The 19,845-nt window shown below is 35.0% G+C and overlaps 1 protein-coding gene across 2 annotated transcripts in view; it reads left to right on the forward strand.

Moving 5' to 3' along the window:
* SPATA17 (spermatogenesis associated 17) overlaps positions 1-17,085 on the forward strand; it is a 90,762-nt gene extending 73,677 nt beyond the window's left edge. For both annotated transcript variants that reach the window (XM_052673070.1, XM_052673078.1), the window contains one exon: positions 15,503-17,085. In XM_052673070.1, coding sequence (XP_052529030.1) covers positions 15,503-15,583 — 81 coding nt within the window. In that variant the 3' untranslated portion in view covers positions 15,584-17,085. The remainder of the gene's footprint in view (positions 1-15,502) is intronic.
* The last annotated feature ends 2,760 nt before the right edge of the window (positions 17,086-19,845 follow it).

Raw genomic sequence — 19,845 nt, forward strand, 5'->3', positions numbered from 1 at the left:
TGCCTAATTATGTCAGTGCACACTCAGAGGACATTATGGCAACTTGGGGCAAAGTTTTTAGTCCAAAAAAAAAAAAAAACAACCAAACCTGCCTGCAAGTTGATCTGGAAACATTAGTGTTTGTTTGCAAAATATTTAATTGATGTTAGTTTTAGAACTAATTGGAATTGATGTGATTTTACTGGAATTTAAAGTCCTCTCACTAAACTGGGACGTGTTTGGCCTTACCTTTGGATGATGGCTTTACAGGGGCTGTTCAGTATTCATGGAATTAAGATTTGTTCATACATCCACCAAACAATGTATTTCAACCAAACCAATTTGTCACAATATTAAAGTGAAAGTCTAGATTTTGAAGTCAGTAGCAATTCTTGGTGGAGCATATCTGCAAAAACATGCTACTTATTATTTGGTTACTCAACTTTAGCTTGATTGTGATGATTAAATATACTTGAAATGGTAGTAATAAAGACTTTGACAACTCTGTAAGATTAACACAGCCCATGCTGCTATTAAAAAATGCCTGGGATATTAAGACTAATTCTCAGTGCTTACTATAGTTACATGCGATAACCAGTGATGACTATAATTGATATGCAGAAGAATTCTATCATTTCCTTTTGGGAAGAATACTCTAAGAAGAGTGTTGTTACTCATCTTCATAAAAAAACAGACACTTTGAATCTCATCTTTAATTGCATATTGCTGGTGGATTTACAAATCGCAGTCTAAGAAGCATGTTCTAGTGGCTTCCTGCAACATATGCAGTTAGGATCTCACATCTGAATGTCACATCTGAAAACATGGGCTGAAAGAAATATTTTATTGTACTGATACATTACGATTGAATAGCTGTAATTTATAACACTATTAGCAGATATATCTGCTTTGAATGAATTCTAAAAGATTATGCTGGATATATGCCCAACCTGTGTGAAAGGCTACATGTTTGTTGCTCTGATGACAGAAAGCTAGTGTAGATTATTCTCAGAGCAATAGACTTCAGTGCAGTAAAATGTAGTCTAGGTTTTCGTAATCAACATTTCCTGAATAGGAAAAAATTGTGGTGCAAGTTTTGTGCGCTTGTGTTGGAGTGAATAAGAAACTACAAGTAACAGAGGCTGCTTGATGTCCTCGTGGTTTAACATAGGCAGCTACTGCTTCTTTAAAATTTAGATCATGAATAAACTCTGAACTTGTTTGCTCCATTTCAAGCAGTGATGTGGCGCACTTCTGTGTATTTATTCATTTCATGCCAGTGAAAAACTGCTTGCAAAATACCCTTTACAAATGTAACTTAAATGGATCTTTCACCATGATCAAAGTTATAAACTCTATTCTTTCCTATACTTTGTTCTCTGTTGATCTCAGCATAAAATATATGTAGAAACTGAAATGCATAGCCACATCAGTAGTTATTTATGAACAGTTGTATTACTGTGTGTTAATATTCAAGAATGAGAGTTACGTAATTATTCAAGAATAACCTTTTCATTTCCATCTTCATTTTCATTTAAATAACCTTACAAGCTTTGATGAGTTAATGTACAGGGATAATAGTAGATATGGTATATGGGACAAGATAAAGACTGTGATGAACGCAGTATCTGTTTTCTAACTGTACTGCTTTTGTTTTCCATAATGAGTCTCTCTGAGTACGAATTTACATTTTGGCTGTGATAATAGGAACTAACAATATTCCCAGCCCATGGCTTTCTGATATGTTAGGATCTCTCACTTGTAGTTTTATGCAGGAACGACAGTGTGACAAACACTGATCATTAGGAATTGAATGCACTGCTCTTTTACAGTATAACTTGTTGGATATGAGAAAACAAAAGAGAAACAATAGAAAAACTGCATATTAACAGACTTTGTACACTAATGCAAAGCTGCTTGATTGAGCAGTGCAGTGTCAACCATATCTTTCTTCTAATGCTAAAAGTAATGCACATAGACAGAGTGACAATCAGAGTACAGCCTCCCATCAGCTGTAATTAATCTTTTAGTTAACAGAGACTAGAAAAGCTTCTCATCAGTCCCTTCTGAAGTCTGAGGCACCCTGTTTTTTGATGTTTGCATTCTCAGTAAAATTGTCCCCACCAGTTCTAACAAATTGAAACACCAGGCTAATTATGGCAGCTAATGAAGTGTGTGGAATGGTCACAGCTTGTCGTGAAACTGTTCCTTCAGCTCAGATTAGAGTTTCATCAATCACTTTTTTAAACTGATCCAGAATTGCTTCTGCTCAGTGCTTGGCATTTTTAATGCTGTTTCTGTAATTGGTTTTTTCCCCAAAGCTTAGGCGATTTTTTGAAATATTACATTCTTAGGACAGGAGTTGCAAACTCTGGTTTATAAAAAAACATTTCATTATTGCCTCTATCAGCTGATCAAGTGCTAGAAAGCTAATAAAAGAGGCAGAAATATAAAAATTGATGTATTGCTTTTAATCCAGCTAAAGGTAGCAATAAAGCATATACACATATATGTATATGAATCATTATTACAGTGGGCTGGGTGTATGCTGCAATCTCATGAGACATGGTTTGTGGAACTGGATGGTTCAAATCCTACTGAAGGACCTAAATGAAATGAACGAATTGGTCTTAGCTTATTTCCTTGTGGATTGTGATCCTCCATATATCACTCAAAGAGTTTGGCATGATTTGTAGTTTTTGCAGATACCCAAGCCTTTGGCGGCAGGAAGACCAAAATGTGTTGCTATTTTAAGTATTTTTGCACTTCAGGTCAAATCCAAAGTCCTCAAAGTATGGGAAACTTTACAGTATAACTTATATTGCTGCTACACTGTCAATGAATAAATTAGCATATAGAACATTGAGTTTCTCTTTATCATTTATAAGATATAATAGTATTCAGCTGTACATTGAAAGTTCTGCATGGGCATCAAAGGCACAGGTGTTGAAGTATAAGGCTAAATTCTTTCCTCAACACAAACAGTGGGGTGTAGAATTTACTTTGGAAGTTAGCCAGCAAAATAATGAACTAAACTTTCTCTTCTGTATGACCATAGAGTATGTTTGTACAACTTGTCACATTTGTTATGTGCAACATGTATTCATATCAGAACCATGACAGCATGATCTTAGTTGAAGTGTTGTGAGCAATCTATTTATTGAATTTGTGCTAATACATATCATCAATTTCATTTTTCTAAACACTTGAATATGAAATAATGATTGGCTGTAAATTTCAGATGTTCCTCTCCCTGAAATTTCTTAATCATCTGAAATTTGACAAGAACTAGCTTTGTGTCAATGCCGAAACAAATCTGTGGCACAAGTGAATAATCATTGATGCCAACGCTTCTCCTTGAGCTGTATAAAACAACGGGAATGGAACAGTAAACAACACTGAGAAATGAAGTAAAAAAGGATACACAAAGATATGTTTTTATACGTAAATAACAAGCAGGGAAATGAAAAAGATATTAGTCTAAGAGCTGTTTTCCAATGTTGTTAATTAGTTAGAGTGTTTGTGAACACTGGGTATGATATGACTAATTTTCCTATCTTTAGCTGATCTTTAGAGTATTTGCACACAAAGTGAGAAACTCCTCCTCATTCCTGTTCCATTATTTCAGTCTCTTCTGAAGGTAGCTTATATTTACGAAATATGAGTTTTCTCTCAGTGTGCCAAAGGAAAGTAATTTGTTGGAAGAATAAAGTGTTTATTTTACTGTAGGCTCCCTTTGCTTACTTGTATGCTTTCACTTTTGGAATGAGACTGTGAGGATAGGGAGGAGGACTTCTTCCTTGCTGTGAGTATTCCTCTTTGACATCTGTACTCATCTGTACTCTTCTTTCTGACATGACATAAATTCTCTTCAAGTCAAGTTCTTTCATATGTCTTCCAAAAAATGTCCCCCTGCATGGAACATGACAGGGAACACATCTTTCATTTAGCTCTAGACGTCATCAAACCTCCACCAGTCGTGAAGACATCACCTGCTCAAGCATTCTGTCATCCAGAAGCAAAGAGTCTTTGCAAGGAAACATATACTCAGAATTAGGCCCATAAAGTCCTGTGCACTCCCTTATCCCTGAAGTACTGGTACATACTTCATTATTTTTCTCTATAATGTAAGAATACATTTCTATTAGCTTTCAAAATAAAAAAAAATGTGTGAAAAATAGCACAGTATTTAGCACATCCTGTGCACATGTAGCTTTTGATCAGGTTAAATTATGCTCTGTGAAGAGTCATGAGAAAATAAGCTGGGAAGGCAGTGGTTTGCAGTAGAGTGGACTTTGCTTTTGTAAAAGTAATTTCAATGGCACCAAAGTGAGAATTAGTACAGTATGTGCTTTTCTTGACAGAGATGGTAGACAAGATTGTTTGCAGTTATTTCTTCTGTTTAAGCTAAAAAAGTGTTTTCTTAAAAAATTATATATAAAGTCTATTAGAAAGCAATGTAAAAAATAAAACTGCATTCTTATTCACACTAGGTGGTTATAATCAATCAGTAATCTTTTAAGTTGTACATAGGATCTGAAATGTAACTTTATTAGATAATGCATTTTTAAAATATGTTTTTTCCTTAAAAACAAAGTTGGTTAAAATCTCTGTAAAACTGTTTTTCCTTGTGGAACATAGAAAGCTAATATAAATATTCAGCAAAAAGACAGTACTGCAACCCAGGAAACACTACTATACTATACTATAGAGAATATCAGAAACATGAAAACCAGTTTTGAACTTAGCGTCCAGTAGCATCTTTCTCACAATTAGCAAGACACAGGAGTTAGACAAAATTCTTGTAAGAATTGTGTGAAAAACATTTGCTTTTCTCTGTCACTTATCACTTTATCAAGATTTTGCCTGTACTTAAATAATTTGTCCTAAATCCCTAAGAAATGGAAGTTTTGCAAATATATTTTCCAGAAACTGAAATAATTATCTTTGGTCCCAGTGGATGCCAACATTTTTTTCATAATTAGAGAAGTCAGAAGATTAGGAGCTGAAGATAAATTTAATTAGAAGTACAAATGAGGAGGTTGTCTCAAGAAATGCCACTTGAGTAGCAATCTGTGATCTAGTGACAGTCTGTCCTTCTGTGTTACTGTAGAGAAATGTTGCTTTAAGCACTTGTTTTAATAATACGTGATATCCTCTCAATTTATGTCAATTTATCCTCTCAATTTATGGAGAGTGAGATGCAAGGAAATGTACTGCATACTTGGCTGGACTGTCATACCATATAAAAATACTGATTCGGGATGTGATATAACAATAAGTTAATCTTTTATTTGCTACTTGTAATTATCAGTACGAAGGTGGGTGCTGATAATCTAAAGAAATTGCATCTGGATGTGAATTCGGTGAGTCTGAAAAACCTGAAAAAAATGTGATACTGATGTGGCTCAGAAATATCTCGTTGATATTGGAACAACTCACAAACTATATTGGAGATTATAGAATTTACAGCACTAGTGTAAGGAAAGACTAAAATCTAAGGTTTCTCTTTTTTGCAAGTTCATTACAAAGTTTTAAAAGCAGACTTTTTCTTATAACTACTGTAAAATCAGGCTTTTTCTAAGTCTTTGAGTTAATTTTTAGTATTTCACAGTTATAATGTATTTTTCTTCTTGTTTACTGGCTTGTGTGCTTCTGTATGAAGACTACGCAAAAACTTATTCTGTGACTGATGGAGGAATATTAACTTCTTATTCCCAACGAGTTCTGAATGCCAACTGAAAGCCATAAAATTCATAACTCATCACATTAAAATGACACCATTAGTGTAGTGAATCTTTTCTGAACTTTAAGCTTATTAACACTAGTCTTGCATTGGAGAGCCAAAAAGTAGATATTCTATTCCATATGTCCAACAAGCATGAAATAATGTGGAATATTACTTATTTGGCTATATTCCTGTGATATAAGTAGTTTTTACCTTTCAATAGTGCATGGCACATTCCTAGCTCATATTTAGTGAATGGTCTACCCAGCTTCCATGATTCTCTTCTGCTTCCCAAACTGTCAACATTGTTCCTCAGGTTAGTCTGTGCCAGGTGCATTTGTCCATACTGAATTTTATTTGACAGACCATTCCTCTAGCCTGTCTGCATCACTCTGAATAATTACCCTCAAGTGTATCGATTGCACCCGTTAGTCTGTTGCTGTCTGTGAACTTGATGAGCGTACGTTCCAGCTGCACCTCCAGGTCACTTATGAAGATATTAAACAAGATAGGTCTCAAGACAGTGCCTGAGGAAATACAATTGTAGCCAGATTCTAGTTAGACTACCAGGCATTAATTACTACCATTTGTGGCTGATAGTCCAGACAGTTACTACATCTGTTAGTCTGTACTTCTTGACTATAATTTACCAACTTGGATAAAATGAATCTAGAATGTGGTGTTGAAAGCCTTGCTAAACTTGACACAGACAGCATCTACCACTCTCCTTTCATCTACAGGTTTAATCATTTCAGCACAAAAGGTAATAAGGATTGGAAAGTATTATCCAGAACAACATCAAAGTGGATGCAGTCTTGCTGAGTATTTTTTTTGCTGCATATGCCAAGTGTGATAGAATCAAAATGTATTTTTGATTGATGTTAAATGACTACAACTTTTGTTCAGAAAGGTACAACTGAAACTGATAAGAAGAAAATGTTTTCAGATGAGAATTTCAGTTTAGATTTTTTTCCTCGATAACTTCTATAAGCATGATTTTGGCAAGTTAGAGATAGATGCAACTTGATCTTGGCAGGTTAAACATTTTCTGGCTATAGTCCAGCAGGTTAAAAGTGGTTCTGAGTTTATCTTGGCAGTCAGCACTTGGCAATGGCTTATTTTCTATTGGAAAGAGAATGTTATGGTTTAACAGATTAGACAATGAAAGAAGCAGCATATAAATGGCATAAGTCAAGATACCTATTCTAAATACATTATTTCCTAATGCACATCCTGTTGGTATGTGATGGTGTATGTGATGGACTGGACAAGGAGCCTGTTTAAAAATACAAACAATGTGATAAAAATGGATCCTTTACTTTTCATCACTTTTAAGACCCTGTACATTTTTTCTACATTGGAATGTAGTTAGGCATAGTTCCACCTCAGATTTAGTAACTTCATAAAAGGTTTATGCATTACTCATTACTGCTTTTTATATTCTACAAAATATTATTTATGTATCTTAAATTAACATTTACTCTAGTCCTAAAAATATACCTATATACATTTAAACACTCTGCAAGTTGTAGGGATTTACATGAAAATAATAAACACCTCTTGGGATTCTGAGTAAAAATTAAACTATTTCGAGTGCACATTTGTTTTTAAGCCCAGATTCAGTAAAGTTCAAGGGTATCCAACTATGAAATAGTTACTGGAGAAATTCACATTGCTTTCTTAATTTAATTTACTTGATACAAAAAAAAAAAAAAATACGTTAGGTCATAAAAATAGAATATTATCTTTGGCAGTTTTGGTTCAAGTACAGACATTAAGCAAAACAGAGTTTGGGTGATGCTGTTCCTTAACATTGAAAAAGTACTGCATGCAGTATAACTTTGTGTGGCAAACTACTTGTAATATTGATGCTGGCTCTGAATATGTCTAAAAGCACCTAACGTGTCTACATAGTGTTGATCTATTCCTTCCCATTCAATTAGCTTTATGCACATAAATAAATTAATTATCTGCATATATATTATAAAGGAGGATGCTCTTTTTAAAGCAAAGCTAGTGCATGTTTGGGAGGAAGAGCCAAACGGTATCTGGCTTGCAGATCATCAGTAAATGGGCTGAATGAATTTAGAGGGTACAGCTGGGAATTCCTTCCCCTTGGGCAAACATAGTGACTGCAGGATACTAAATATATTTAACAAATGCAAATTCAGACCACAAATCTTCATTGCTGGTTGTATTGCACGTGACATAAAGGACAGGCTATTTTCAGATTGCAGGTTAATTTTATACAGGCAAGCTTACAAGAAAAATAATTCACTAGACAAAATTCTTCCCTCTTTTTTCTTTATTCTTTCTTGAACATAACTTCTGTCAAATATGAGATAATTTGCCTTTTCTTGTGAGAAAGCATTGTAGGGTATGAGACAGTTGTAATGTTTAATAAATGCAAATATTAAACTAAAGGAGGGGAGATTTAGATCAGATGTCAAAGGTGAATTTTTCCCTGAGAGGGTGATGGGGCCCTGGAACAGGGTGCCCAGAGAAGTTGTGGATGCCCCATCCAAGGGTATGTTCAGGGCCAAGTTGGATGGGATCCCGGGTAGCTCGATCTAGTACCTAGTTCTGTGGTTAGCAACCCTACCTATAGCTGTGTGGTTGGAACTAAAAGATCTTTGAGGTTACTTCCAACCCAAGCCATTTTACGATTCTGTGATATTGAAAAAATACCTTGTTCAGTCAGAAATATTTGTAAGTTCCTGTAGAGTGGCTCAGACTATTGCATTCTCAAAAGGATCGCTACTTTCAATCACGCTTTACCTTCATTTGAGCAGCTGTAGAAGTGGGTAGTGGGGTCTGCTTTTGTTCTTTTGTCTGAGGTGCTTCCAACCACACAGGGGCAGAAAGAGGCTAGAACTCCTTTCCTGCAGAGAAGTTTTAGAGCTGTGCTTGTTTTTGACAGTTATCTCCAAACCAAATCAGTTAGCACAGCTTAGCTTCTAAGAAAGCAAACACAGGTGAACACAGTAGAGCACTTCTCAGAATATTAGAGCAGGTGAATAATAGAGTTATAATTTCCATATTAGACTGTCAGAGAGGAACATATACTGCTCTGTTGTTCATACCGGAGTCGTCATACAGGAAGTATCAAAAATATATGTGATTGTCAGAGCTCTGTTTTTTTCAAATTCGTGAACCGTAACATTTCATTTTGGCAAGCCTTATTTGAATTTGGCTTTATCAGTTGTAATTCCAAAAGATGAAATGTGTAAGAGCCAGTGGTAGTTTTAAAGCTCCATGAAAATTTAACTGTGATGATAATGAAATGTTTCTTACATAAATTAAATGGCAATTAATGTTTTCTGTTTGTTTGGAAGATAGGATATTAAAATGGTGTTGTTAGATTTCCTACTGTGAGCATAATTTCCTGATTTGTTTTTACAACATATTATCATAATGTCAATAACAGATTTAAACTAACAAGTAAAAAATTTCCCTGATGTAAGTATAACCCAGAAGGTTTTAAATTGCCTTTTATGATGTCTATACAATATCATTTTATTTTAAGATCTAATGGCAAGTTGATTCAAAGAGTAAGGTTTGCTCTTACAAAGTCATTAAAGGAAGTATAAAATTGCATTCCATAGTCACCCAGTCTTTTTAAATCAAAGAGTTTTATTGTTGTTAATGTCATTTGCATTTGCAGGAGGTAATTAGGGAATGAGTTAGACATCACACTCGGGGCCCTCAAGTTTATCAAGAAGAACCATAAACTCCATTTGGAGGGAGAAAAAGAACAGGCAGTTTAGGAGGAACATTGCAGAGACTAGAGAGAAATGAATTCATAACATCTTAGGTCAGTTTGTAAAGCACTGTGTTGATCCACAGTATGGGGAAGCTCATAAAGTTTTCATGGAAGCAGCTTTTCTCATTGCACTTACACAAAAAGGTTTAGGATAGATTATAACAGTAGGCAGTCCAAGGGGAAGATGATGGCTTTTCCCCTCTGCACTTTGCTGACAAGCTGAATAGGTCAGGGCATAATTTTACCCCTTTTTACATAGCAGTGGTCACTTGTCTACTTTAGTGTGAGGAACTCCGATGAGGCAGGCTTTTCCCTTTAAGTCAATACCTCTGCACTGACAATGAGCTCCAGTCCCTACGGCATGATACAGGCTTTTGTTATTATCTGTTATTTGATGGGTCTAGTTGACCCAATTGGTTAACACATTAACTTTTCAATTTTATAGCCTTAAGTCACAGAAGACCTATTCCTCACTTTTGGAAAGCAGAATTGTTAGTCTGTGCCCACTGCCCACAAGCCACAAAAAACAATCAAAACAAACATCACCAGAGTTCTGCCAAACAACTGCGTCCTGAACTTTATGGCTAATTAGCTGCTAAAACTATGCCCAAGAAATAGGCATTGTGGCCCATGGGAAGAAGTGTGGCCATTATTAATGTCCTGGCTCATATCTCTCCATAGGTCTTTTAACCAATGCTGCTTAAAGAGACTAAATGTACAACAGGGAATTAAAAATTATAGTACACCTTTCACTGTCTGAAATATTGTAAACTTGTTTCACTGAGGCCAGGATTGGTGTCAATGTACTTTGTGTGAAAAGTGCAATAGAAGCATTAGTATTTGACAGCCCTGGTTGAAATAAGTGAAATTAATGGAGCTCTTTTCATATACGACAAGGCCATGGCACCCCTTTCATGCTGCTTACAGACAGAGAAAAGTCAATACTTTTTTATTACTTGATGCTGACCTACATTCTGCACTACAAGTGCCAGGCCCACTAATTGGTTTCAGTTGTGAGAAAAGTTTGCCCCAAAGAAACACTTGAGCAGATAAATCAATCTTTTTTAGGGTAGCTTAGTGGGTTTTGAGCACTTGAAATGACATTTCTGTTGTATTGACAGAATGGGTTGTTACACTCATTTTGTCATGTCAGAAGGCCCCATACTAGTTGGAAGTATTGTTAACCAGTATTGATAAATTTGCTAAGAATAAAAGTTATCTGGATCAACGTTTCACTTGAGTAACAACTTGCCATTTCTGGTTTTCTTTCTTGTTAGAGACCTCTGTGGCGATTAATAGGTCAGGAGGTTTACAATGACTGTTCAATTTAAAACTCTAATTTTACTATTACAAGCATTATGATCATAGGGAATACTTAAATATGACCACAGTTTTTTAAACAGACAGGGGTTGTGGACTATGGCTGTGCAGTGGCTCTTGGCAGTGCTGACTGATTTTCAAATGAGACACATGTATCTCACCTTTGTGGAAAAAGAAAGATTGCACAGTGTGCTTACTGTCTAGTGAGGAACTATGGCATGGATTTTTATACAGAATTTCTCACTGCATTCTCTAAAATCATGCTATTTTTCTGTAGGTACTGATTTCAAGCAAAAGAGAAGTGGCATTTGTTCTCTGTTTTTATTAATCAGTAGCAAAGTACACATGAACACAGAACTAGTATTCTAGCAACTTTTCAGTTATTGCTTCTGCCATTGACTCCTAACTGACGTTTTCTGCAGCCATAGCTCTCAATAAGAGCAACAGGTATTCTAGCACAGAAAAGAAAAAGATTTTAACATCCAAGCCTTGCAGTGATTGGTTAAAAATTGCATAGCACATGGAATCTTGTTGACATCATGCAATCATACTGTGTCTTCCGCATTTTTAAACTTGCTCAAAAGAGGACTTGGAGCTCTGAATCAGTGCTGTAGGAAGAGGGTACGTGATTATTTGGGAGAATATTTGATTTATCTTTGAAATAGTTTCACATGCTACTTCTCATGCAGAAAGAAAATCTGCATTCATACAACTGTATTCAATAACTTTATTTATGTAGCAAAATCTCTTTTTATGTAATCATGGACTTATCTGCATTGGGAAAAATCTTCAAGATCATCTAGTCCCCGGATCACCTAACTCTGTGAAGTCCACCATTAAATGACATCCCTAAACACTACATCCACAAATCCGTATTTTTAAGGGATGTGAACTCTACCACTTCCCTGGACAGCCCATTCCAATGCATAACCATCCTTTCTGTTTAGAATTATCTGATCTAATCCTTCCCTGTTGCAACTTAAGGCTGTTGCCTCACGTTCTATCACCTCTTTTCAAGAAGATGTAGAAAGCTATGTGGTATCCCTTGAACCTCTTCTCCAAGGTAAACAATTGCAGTTCCTTCATCCTCTCCTCATAAGCCTAGGTTTCCAGTACCTTCACTGGAAAGTGTTTTTCTTCTCTGTAAGTGCTCAAGTAACTCAATATCTTTCTTGTAGTGAGAGGCCCAAAATGGCAAAATAGACAACAAAATGAATTGCTGTCTTTGCAGAGAAAGACAGACTATGGAATGCTGTTAAGCAGAAATCAAAGTTCAGTGTAAGTAAGTGAATTGTTCCAAGCTGATCATGTGCTTATTAGCTTCTTAATTGTTATGGACTTGATAGATTTGCTGTAGGAAGTAACCTGAAATGTATATCCAGGAGCTAAAAATAAATTGTTGCAATGGTACTTTCTGGCCTTTAAATCTGTGAGTGGACATGCTGCTGCTGTTTGCCTATTTTGGACTGAAGTGATTGACTTTCCACTTCATTAAATTTCCCAGCTTGAATGTATTTCCTAGCTCTATCCAAAGTGCATATTTATTTTATAGGAAATTGTACAGTGCACTCAAGATTGTTTGGAAAAATACATTGTTAGTACAAATTTAGCGCTAGAAATATGCGGCAACACATTTTTGAAGGCCTTTAAGCTGATATACATGCATCCACTTGTAGCTCTGCAAGCTTTTGCTTGTTTGCCCATTGTTTGTAATCTGTCTTTATATTTATGTATGCCTATGTACACAGATGTGAATTTCCTTTAGAATCTACTTTAATAATAATTTTCCAAAGATGAACTATGTGAGGATTTGGCAGATCTAATCTATGGCATCAGAGTGTGCTAATTGACACAAATCTTTATTTGGTGGCTTTATGTCACCTTTTTATCTTAATTGTTTGGAACTGATGAGTGCACAGGACAGTTAAGTAGTCAAATATATTGAAAGAATTCATAGGTCTTGTTAAGCTCCACCATTTGGATTGAGTCACTTAAAATTTACTAGAGTGAAAGAAATCGAAGCTTGACAAGTTTAAAAAGGAGGTGTTATATTAACTTGGCTTGGGAATTTAAAAATAGATCTCATGTCTTTCAAATTACAGATCTCCAATTCCAGGAATTGTATTGCACTGTAAAAATGCATTGTTGAAAAAAAGTAATAAATGAAGAAAACTCAGATCTGTCTTCTAAGATCTTAAAGCAGCAAAACTCTGTTTCACCAGTACATGGGAGTTTGCATTCATAAGCTAATTTATTCCTGCTACCATCAATGACAGGATAAAAATAATATTGGGAGAGTGTGTTTTTCTGCACTCCCAACTTTCGTTCTTGCAAAGCAATAAAAATAATTCAAAATTGTTTTTTACGTAACTGTGTAAATTCAGTACTCTGTGGGAATCAGCTACAATGATATAGTAGGATAGGCTCAAGTCAGTGCGAAGAAGTAGATCAAGCCTTTTTTACACTGTTAAAAACTGATTAAAAGTTGTCTCTTTAAATATAGAAATGACTGCGTGTCTTTTCCTCAAAATATATTCATATTTTATGTGCATTTTGTGCAACACTCATTTAGCATTCATTATAAACTTCTTAAATTAGTCAAATTGTAAGGCCAGTAATAATTCCGTTATCCGTCAGACTGTGTGATGTTTCCCAAAAATCCATAACTGCTGTCGTCATAATCAGAGCCAGTTGTTTAAATGCTCAGTTGTGAGTATCTAGTGAGATAGCTTTAAATAACAAGATAAACAGTGCAGCTGCCAACCCAAAGTAATCTTACACTGTGGGGGCGTGTGGCACAGAAAATTTCCTCTTTGTCATCTTGATTTGAGTTTGAAGCTGGACCTGGGCTTAGTTCCAGCTCAAAAAACTGTTCACTTCAAAGGCTCCTAAATCGTCCCAAGGAGCTAATTTTGGCAGCCAATTGTTTTTGTTTGGCCAGGCATCCTAATAGCAAAAGCCGTCTGCTCCAGCAATTGAAGACTTCTTCAGTGCTCAGAGTCACCATTCCTGATTTTATCCTGATGTAGGGGGTGTACACCAGTTTCCCTGTCTCACCCCAATTTCTCTGCTTTTTTTTTCCTTCCCAAATTGTTAAGCCAGAGCTTAACTCTCCTGAACGTAAATAGGACTGTTTCCCATTTTCAAAAGAAAGGATAGTCTAGTCTGCTCTGAATTGTCTGAATGGACAATTTTTTCCTGCATTATGAAGGTGCTTGTGATGCCAAACACACAATGAAATTCTGTGCCATTCTTAATTGTAATATATGAAAATATGAAAATATGCTAATAGGCAGTTTCTGTTGGGTAAGAAGCTGGGAGTTGCAATTCATTAAATGATATCACAGAGGAAGTATTTCATTTTGAATGTACATATCTACCTTTCTGCTTTAAGATTTATGCTCTAGAGTGTTGAAGGAATCATACCAAATAAATTTAATTATCTGATGTAAGAAAAGATGTGGCCATGGTGTGGAAGTATGAAGTGCAGGAGGTGAAACTTAGGTGCTCCAAGCTAGCATAGAACTTACCAGAAGTCATAGTTGCTTTGCCTACTTATGGAGATTCAACTGAACTGTGGGCTGTGAAGTAAATATAAATTATCCCAGAAATTATAATTCTACTTCACATCACCTTTCAGAAAACAAATGTTATTGTTTTGTTTTTGAGAGAAAACCAAACCTTTCAAATTGCAAAATGTGTTGTGAAGCTGTACATTTTGGCTTGTCCACAGACTGTTTGTGAAGACTCATTGCATTTCTATAAAAGCTTTTCACGAACACTGTTTTTACAGTGAAAAGTTTTCTCTTCGAAGTTAACCATTAGAGCCTGGGAAGCAGATAACTCCTCTTTGGCATGTTACTGCCTGAAAAGAAAAAAGATTTTAACAAACAAGTATTTGCCATGGCTGATAATATTCTTAGTATTTCTGATGATACTAAATGTGTGGTCTTGTTACAGGTGTTAATTAGTAAGTAGCTCAATCAGAATAATGTTTAGAATACCTAGTTTATTTGGCTTTCTTTTTTGTCAGTTGTGTTTTTATTTTACTGCAAGGTTCACTTTCACTTCTCTTATTCAATGTGGATTTGTAAACATTTGCATTTTAAAAAATTCAGTGCAAGAATGAAAAATTTTCCTGGAAAAAAAAGTGCTCAAAAATCATCCTGCTTGTATTCTTTGCCACAATTCCGTAGTCAATTTACTGGTTAATTTGATAACACTAATATTTGTATAATACACATCATTTTTTTATTCTCTCTCATGCAGCTGATTTTATATCCATATTCTAAGTTTAAACAAGATAAAAAAAAGTTTAAAAATGGCAAAAAATAACCTGCTCTCTTTATCTTACCTGCTTCCCACAGAGGAGAATAGAATTTTGTAAACCATGAGTCATAAACGACAGTAAAATCTGTCTTGTGAGCCTGGAAATCTTTGCAATACCTATTGTTACACAGAACTATATTTTAAATACATATTTTCTCACAACTGTATCAACAGATTATTGTTTTCTTCTCCAAACTAACGTGCATGTTATATTAAAATGTGCATTTTGTATGCACATCATTTTTTGTAATTCATATTCTAATTTATGTAAATAAATTTAACTAGAAGAGAATATTTAGTATTCTAAATACTGTGAGAAGTAAAAGGTATAGACATGGAAACTAAATTTAACATTCCTTTTTGTCTCTCTCTTATTTCTTTAGGACTTTCAAACTGTGTTACCATCGATTGTTCTCTTCGAGAAATTTGGAAAAACTTACTCAAAAGCTGGACAAATAGTGTAATCATTCTGTAAACTATGCAATGTAAGACACTTGATAAGTAATCAATAAATGTAATACAGCAAATGCACAGCAGTATGTTGACTGAATGTCCCATAAATTACCTTTTTGTTATGTATACTATGTCTCAAATACTGTTAATTGATTTTGCTTGATATTTAAGCAATACAGCTTTCAACATTAATCAAAGGTGGGGGTTTTTTTGTGCGAGCTTTTGAAAAAGAAGTCAGTATTATCTTAGGAAAATTGAATGACACTTAGAAACTATTTCTGAACATGCTTTTATTTAAATGCAAATTATTTATAATACAAAACTAGAGAAATCAAGTAAAAGATTCCAAAACACACTTATTAGGGGTTTGCAAGTGAAGCTAGCTCTAAAAAAGTGAAAAATTAAGAAAAGTTAAAATAAAAAAAAGTTAAGACTATTTTTTTTTCTTTCAACTACAGATTTACTCGTTTCATCATTGTTCTTCATCATTTTCTCTATTAATCTACATCCTTTTTGAAATCCATCTTTTCAGAGGGACAGTGGAATTAGGTAGGCTGTTTAAATATAAGATGCTATTTTAAAATATTTTAAGTCCTCTGTGGGTGATATAACTTTACTGTTGAATAATGAAAGTTCTGTCAGCTCCAAATATACCTTATTCTTAAATCACTTTTTCTATATCTACTTAATTTTCTTTGTCAATGTCCTGTGTTAAGCAGCATTTTACATAGTAACGTATTTGTGTGATGTCTATCAAAGAACATATGTGATCTCAAAACTGGAATTAGACTGCTGTGTTTTCTAGCATGCAATTCAACTGCAAAAAGTTGAATATCTTCAAAGCTCATTAATTTCTAAAGACTCCAAGAAGTTCAGCATTTTGTCAAGACCAGATCATAAATTCAAAGTGCACAAGTGAGTTTTTACAGGAGTTTTCAGTTACCACACTCTCTCTTCAGTTCATTTGAATGTGTTTGAATCAAGTAGTATTTTATCAGATACTATTTGATTATAGTGTTTGAATCAGATATTCAGTGATAGGCTTTTTATTACTGAATTTTGTTTTATTATTTTCTTGTCCTCTCCAAGTGTTCAGGAAAACTCTATAGGATGTAGATTTATGTAAACATGTCCGAGCACTTTCTGAACTAGGATTCACAAATTTCACTTCCATAAGATTTCAGCTGTTTGCCACTGTGGAAAAGTTCTAGAGCTACGCAAGAGTGAAAGCTCTTTCAGTTCCACTGCAGTAGGTTATGAGTTTCAGTATTGGCTGTAGTGTTGCTACTTTTTGGAATTTGTGATTTTCAAGGTTTGAAAAGTTTCTTGTTCTACATGGAAATGTGAAATTCATTCTGAAAAGTGAGAAGGAGACACCTCAGTGGGTGAGTCTCCCCATTAAGATTTAATCTCATCAAATGTATTCAGAGTGCTTTAGTCGTTTATAGAGGGGATTGAGCATGATACATTTTTGCAAAACTGTTGATAAATAAAGATGCCACAGTAATTTTTAGATATGAGAGCTATCTATTTGATTGCTTCAGCTTTAAGGTAGTTCATCACTTCAGAGAAATTCACCCTGTGTTACCTTTTTAACTCCATACCACAGTTTCCCATCAGTTCGATTAGAAATGGCAATGCCTTTATCAGATTAGTCTTTCTTTCTCTTTCTTCCTTTCAGTATCTCTGACCCCAGGACAAAACAAAGCTTGCCATGCAGATGAGCACTGGAATAGCAGTAGTGCTCCATAACAAAGGGTCTGCAGCACAAATGAAGGCTGAAACCTTTGTGTTTATTTTAATTGTCTGACTAATGCATATATATATATATATAACCCAAGAAGTATAGGTGCATAAATAAATATATTTGCTTCCTCTTAACAAACAATGAAACAAGTGAAAAAGCGAAACAACACAAAAGGCAAAAAAAAAATAAAATTAGTTTCTAATTAACTAGGTACTTCTCACAAGCCTCTTTACACTGTTCACTTTTATTGATAGATAAGCATTTCTCCCTCCTTCCTTCCCTTCCTAACTTCCTCCCTCTGTCACTGTACTTTAGAGGAAATTTTTCTGTTTTATGGGGCATGTTGCAACCTCTTCTCACAGTTCAGTCTTACAAACATAGGATGGCTATAGATAGAGGCACAGGGAAAGAAACTGAAAATCTGAAGTGAACTCGTGAATCCGAAAGATATATAATTCCCTAGAAATCCAATGGGATATGATAATTGACAGACTACTCACAGCAGTATCCAAAAATCAAAAGAATCACTGCAATGCCAGGGAAGTAGATGACTATAATTTGTAAGTCCTTAAGGAAAAAAAAAAAAAAAAAGGAAAGAAGGAAAAAAAATACAAAAAAACCCCAACCAACTCTAATTGCCTCATCTTCAGCATGAAGCTAGAAATGCATCATCCTTGCTTCTCAGATGTGGAAACACAAATGTTTTGTTGCCATTTTCACTGATTGAATCCACTCCCAATCCACTGTTGGGCATTTTCGTATTGCATGGCTAAAGAGGCTTATCAAATATCTTCAGGAAGCAGCAGATACTGGGAAGAACCTGTAATAGAATCTTGCTAGCAGATTGTTACTATGCCACTTGTCTAATGCATAAAAAGATTCTAACTTAATACTTTGACACTCAGTGCTACTTGTTCACCTTAAATACGTCATAGATCTTGACAGAGTCAAACAATAATTTTATTTATTCCTGTACCACATACACTGGCCTACATTCCACGTATTAAAGATTCAAACTATTTATGCTAATAATCTTTGGGTTTAACCACTAGTGGGGATCGCTGCACTTATAAAAAGGATTCAGGCAAAGTCATTAAAATGGAATATTTTTCTGCTACAAGTTGCTCACAGGATCTCATGTCATGAGAATTTTCTGGGATACTTGAAATGTCTGGTAACATTTCTTCTTAAAGAATCTATCTGCTGTTATCCTGTGGATTAAAGATCTTTTGGTGTTGCTGCCCAATAATTTTGTTTGAGTCCTACATGAATGATGTCATTAACACAGAAATTCTTAATTTAAGCAATCTAAGGGCTGTCTTCTGGGCTGATCCAAGATGCTCTCAACACTCTCATAGAAAACATTTAGCTTGTAATGCCCTCTAGAGGCAGAATTACAATAGTAGTGTTGACAACATTTTGATTTACTCTGTAAACAATTTTCTGGTCCAAATTTGATACTGAAGCTTTCAAGCAAAAGGGCATTTAGTTGTTGTTTAAAATAAGCCACACTTCAAATTGTACGAAAGAGGTCTGATGTAGGAGCACTGTGAGTGATCTAGGTCCTTCATTCTGGATTTATAGTGAAGGTTGTGTTCAGCTGAGCTGTGACCACATTTTAACTGCAAAGTAAAATAATGATGCTTGTGAACAACAGCACAGTTTGACATACCAATGCTTAACACTGTACAAAGCTCTGAGAAAAAAAAAAATCAAATTTCAAAAATATTTCCAAGAGATTACTGGCATTCCAAAACATGTGTTTGCAACATGTACTAGATAAGTCAGTGGTCCTCAATTTAATGAATTCCATACGTGCTGCATAGAGTAGTGTTAGGAGGATGAGAAGCTTTGACTCTTATGGACAGCCATAGGATCCTGTATTCAGAAAAGCAGAAACCAAAAAGCAGAGAAAATACATAACTCCTTAACTATAAAATTTGGGTATTGAAGCAGAAATTCTACAAACATAAAGGAGTCACACTCTTGTCATCAGAAACAGAATTTGGACCTTGGAGCTTAATTTGTCTTCACTGCTTCCTTGATACATTTCTTTTAATTTGCTTTCTTTTACTAGTTGACAAAGTTTTCTGACAATTCTGGAAAAATGTCAGCAAAGAATATCAGACATTGCAAAGCTGGCTTGGCTTCATATTCCTCCATCTTTTAATAGTTCAGTTCATTAATGAGAAAATCATCTGGCTGCTGGCACAATCAGATACAGTCACTTATCAGTACATTGAGTTCAGTTTATAGTACTCCGATTCATATTCATGATCAGAGAATGCAGTGGAGCAATTCATTAGTGCACTGCTGCATTAAGCAATCACTGCCAAAATGTGACATATTGAGAGTTTGCATTAAACTGCTTCCTTTGAGGATCTTTTGGTTAAGAAATGTTTAAGAAAAGCATGGAAATCTGTTGAGATAAACCGTTCAGGCACTTCAAGAAAAAAGCTTTGATGCTCCATGTATATAATGGTTGGTTAAAAAAAATGTAAAACAGCACTGACCGGTGCTGTTATA

The sequence above is a fragment of the Tympanuchus pallidicinctus genome, unplaced genomic scaffold, assembly GCF_026119805.1.
Source record: "Tympanuchus pallidicinctus isolate F22 unplaced genomic scaffold, pur_lepc_1.0 scaffold1, whole genome shotgun sequence".
Classification (NCBI taxonomy): domain Eukaryota; kingdom Metazoa; phylum Chordata; class Aves; order Galliformes; family Phasianidae; genus Tympanuchus; species Tympanuchus pallidicinctus.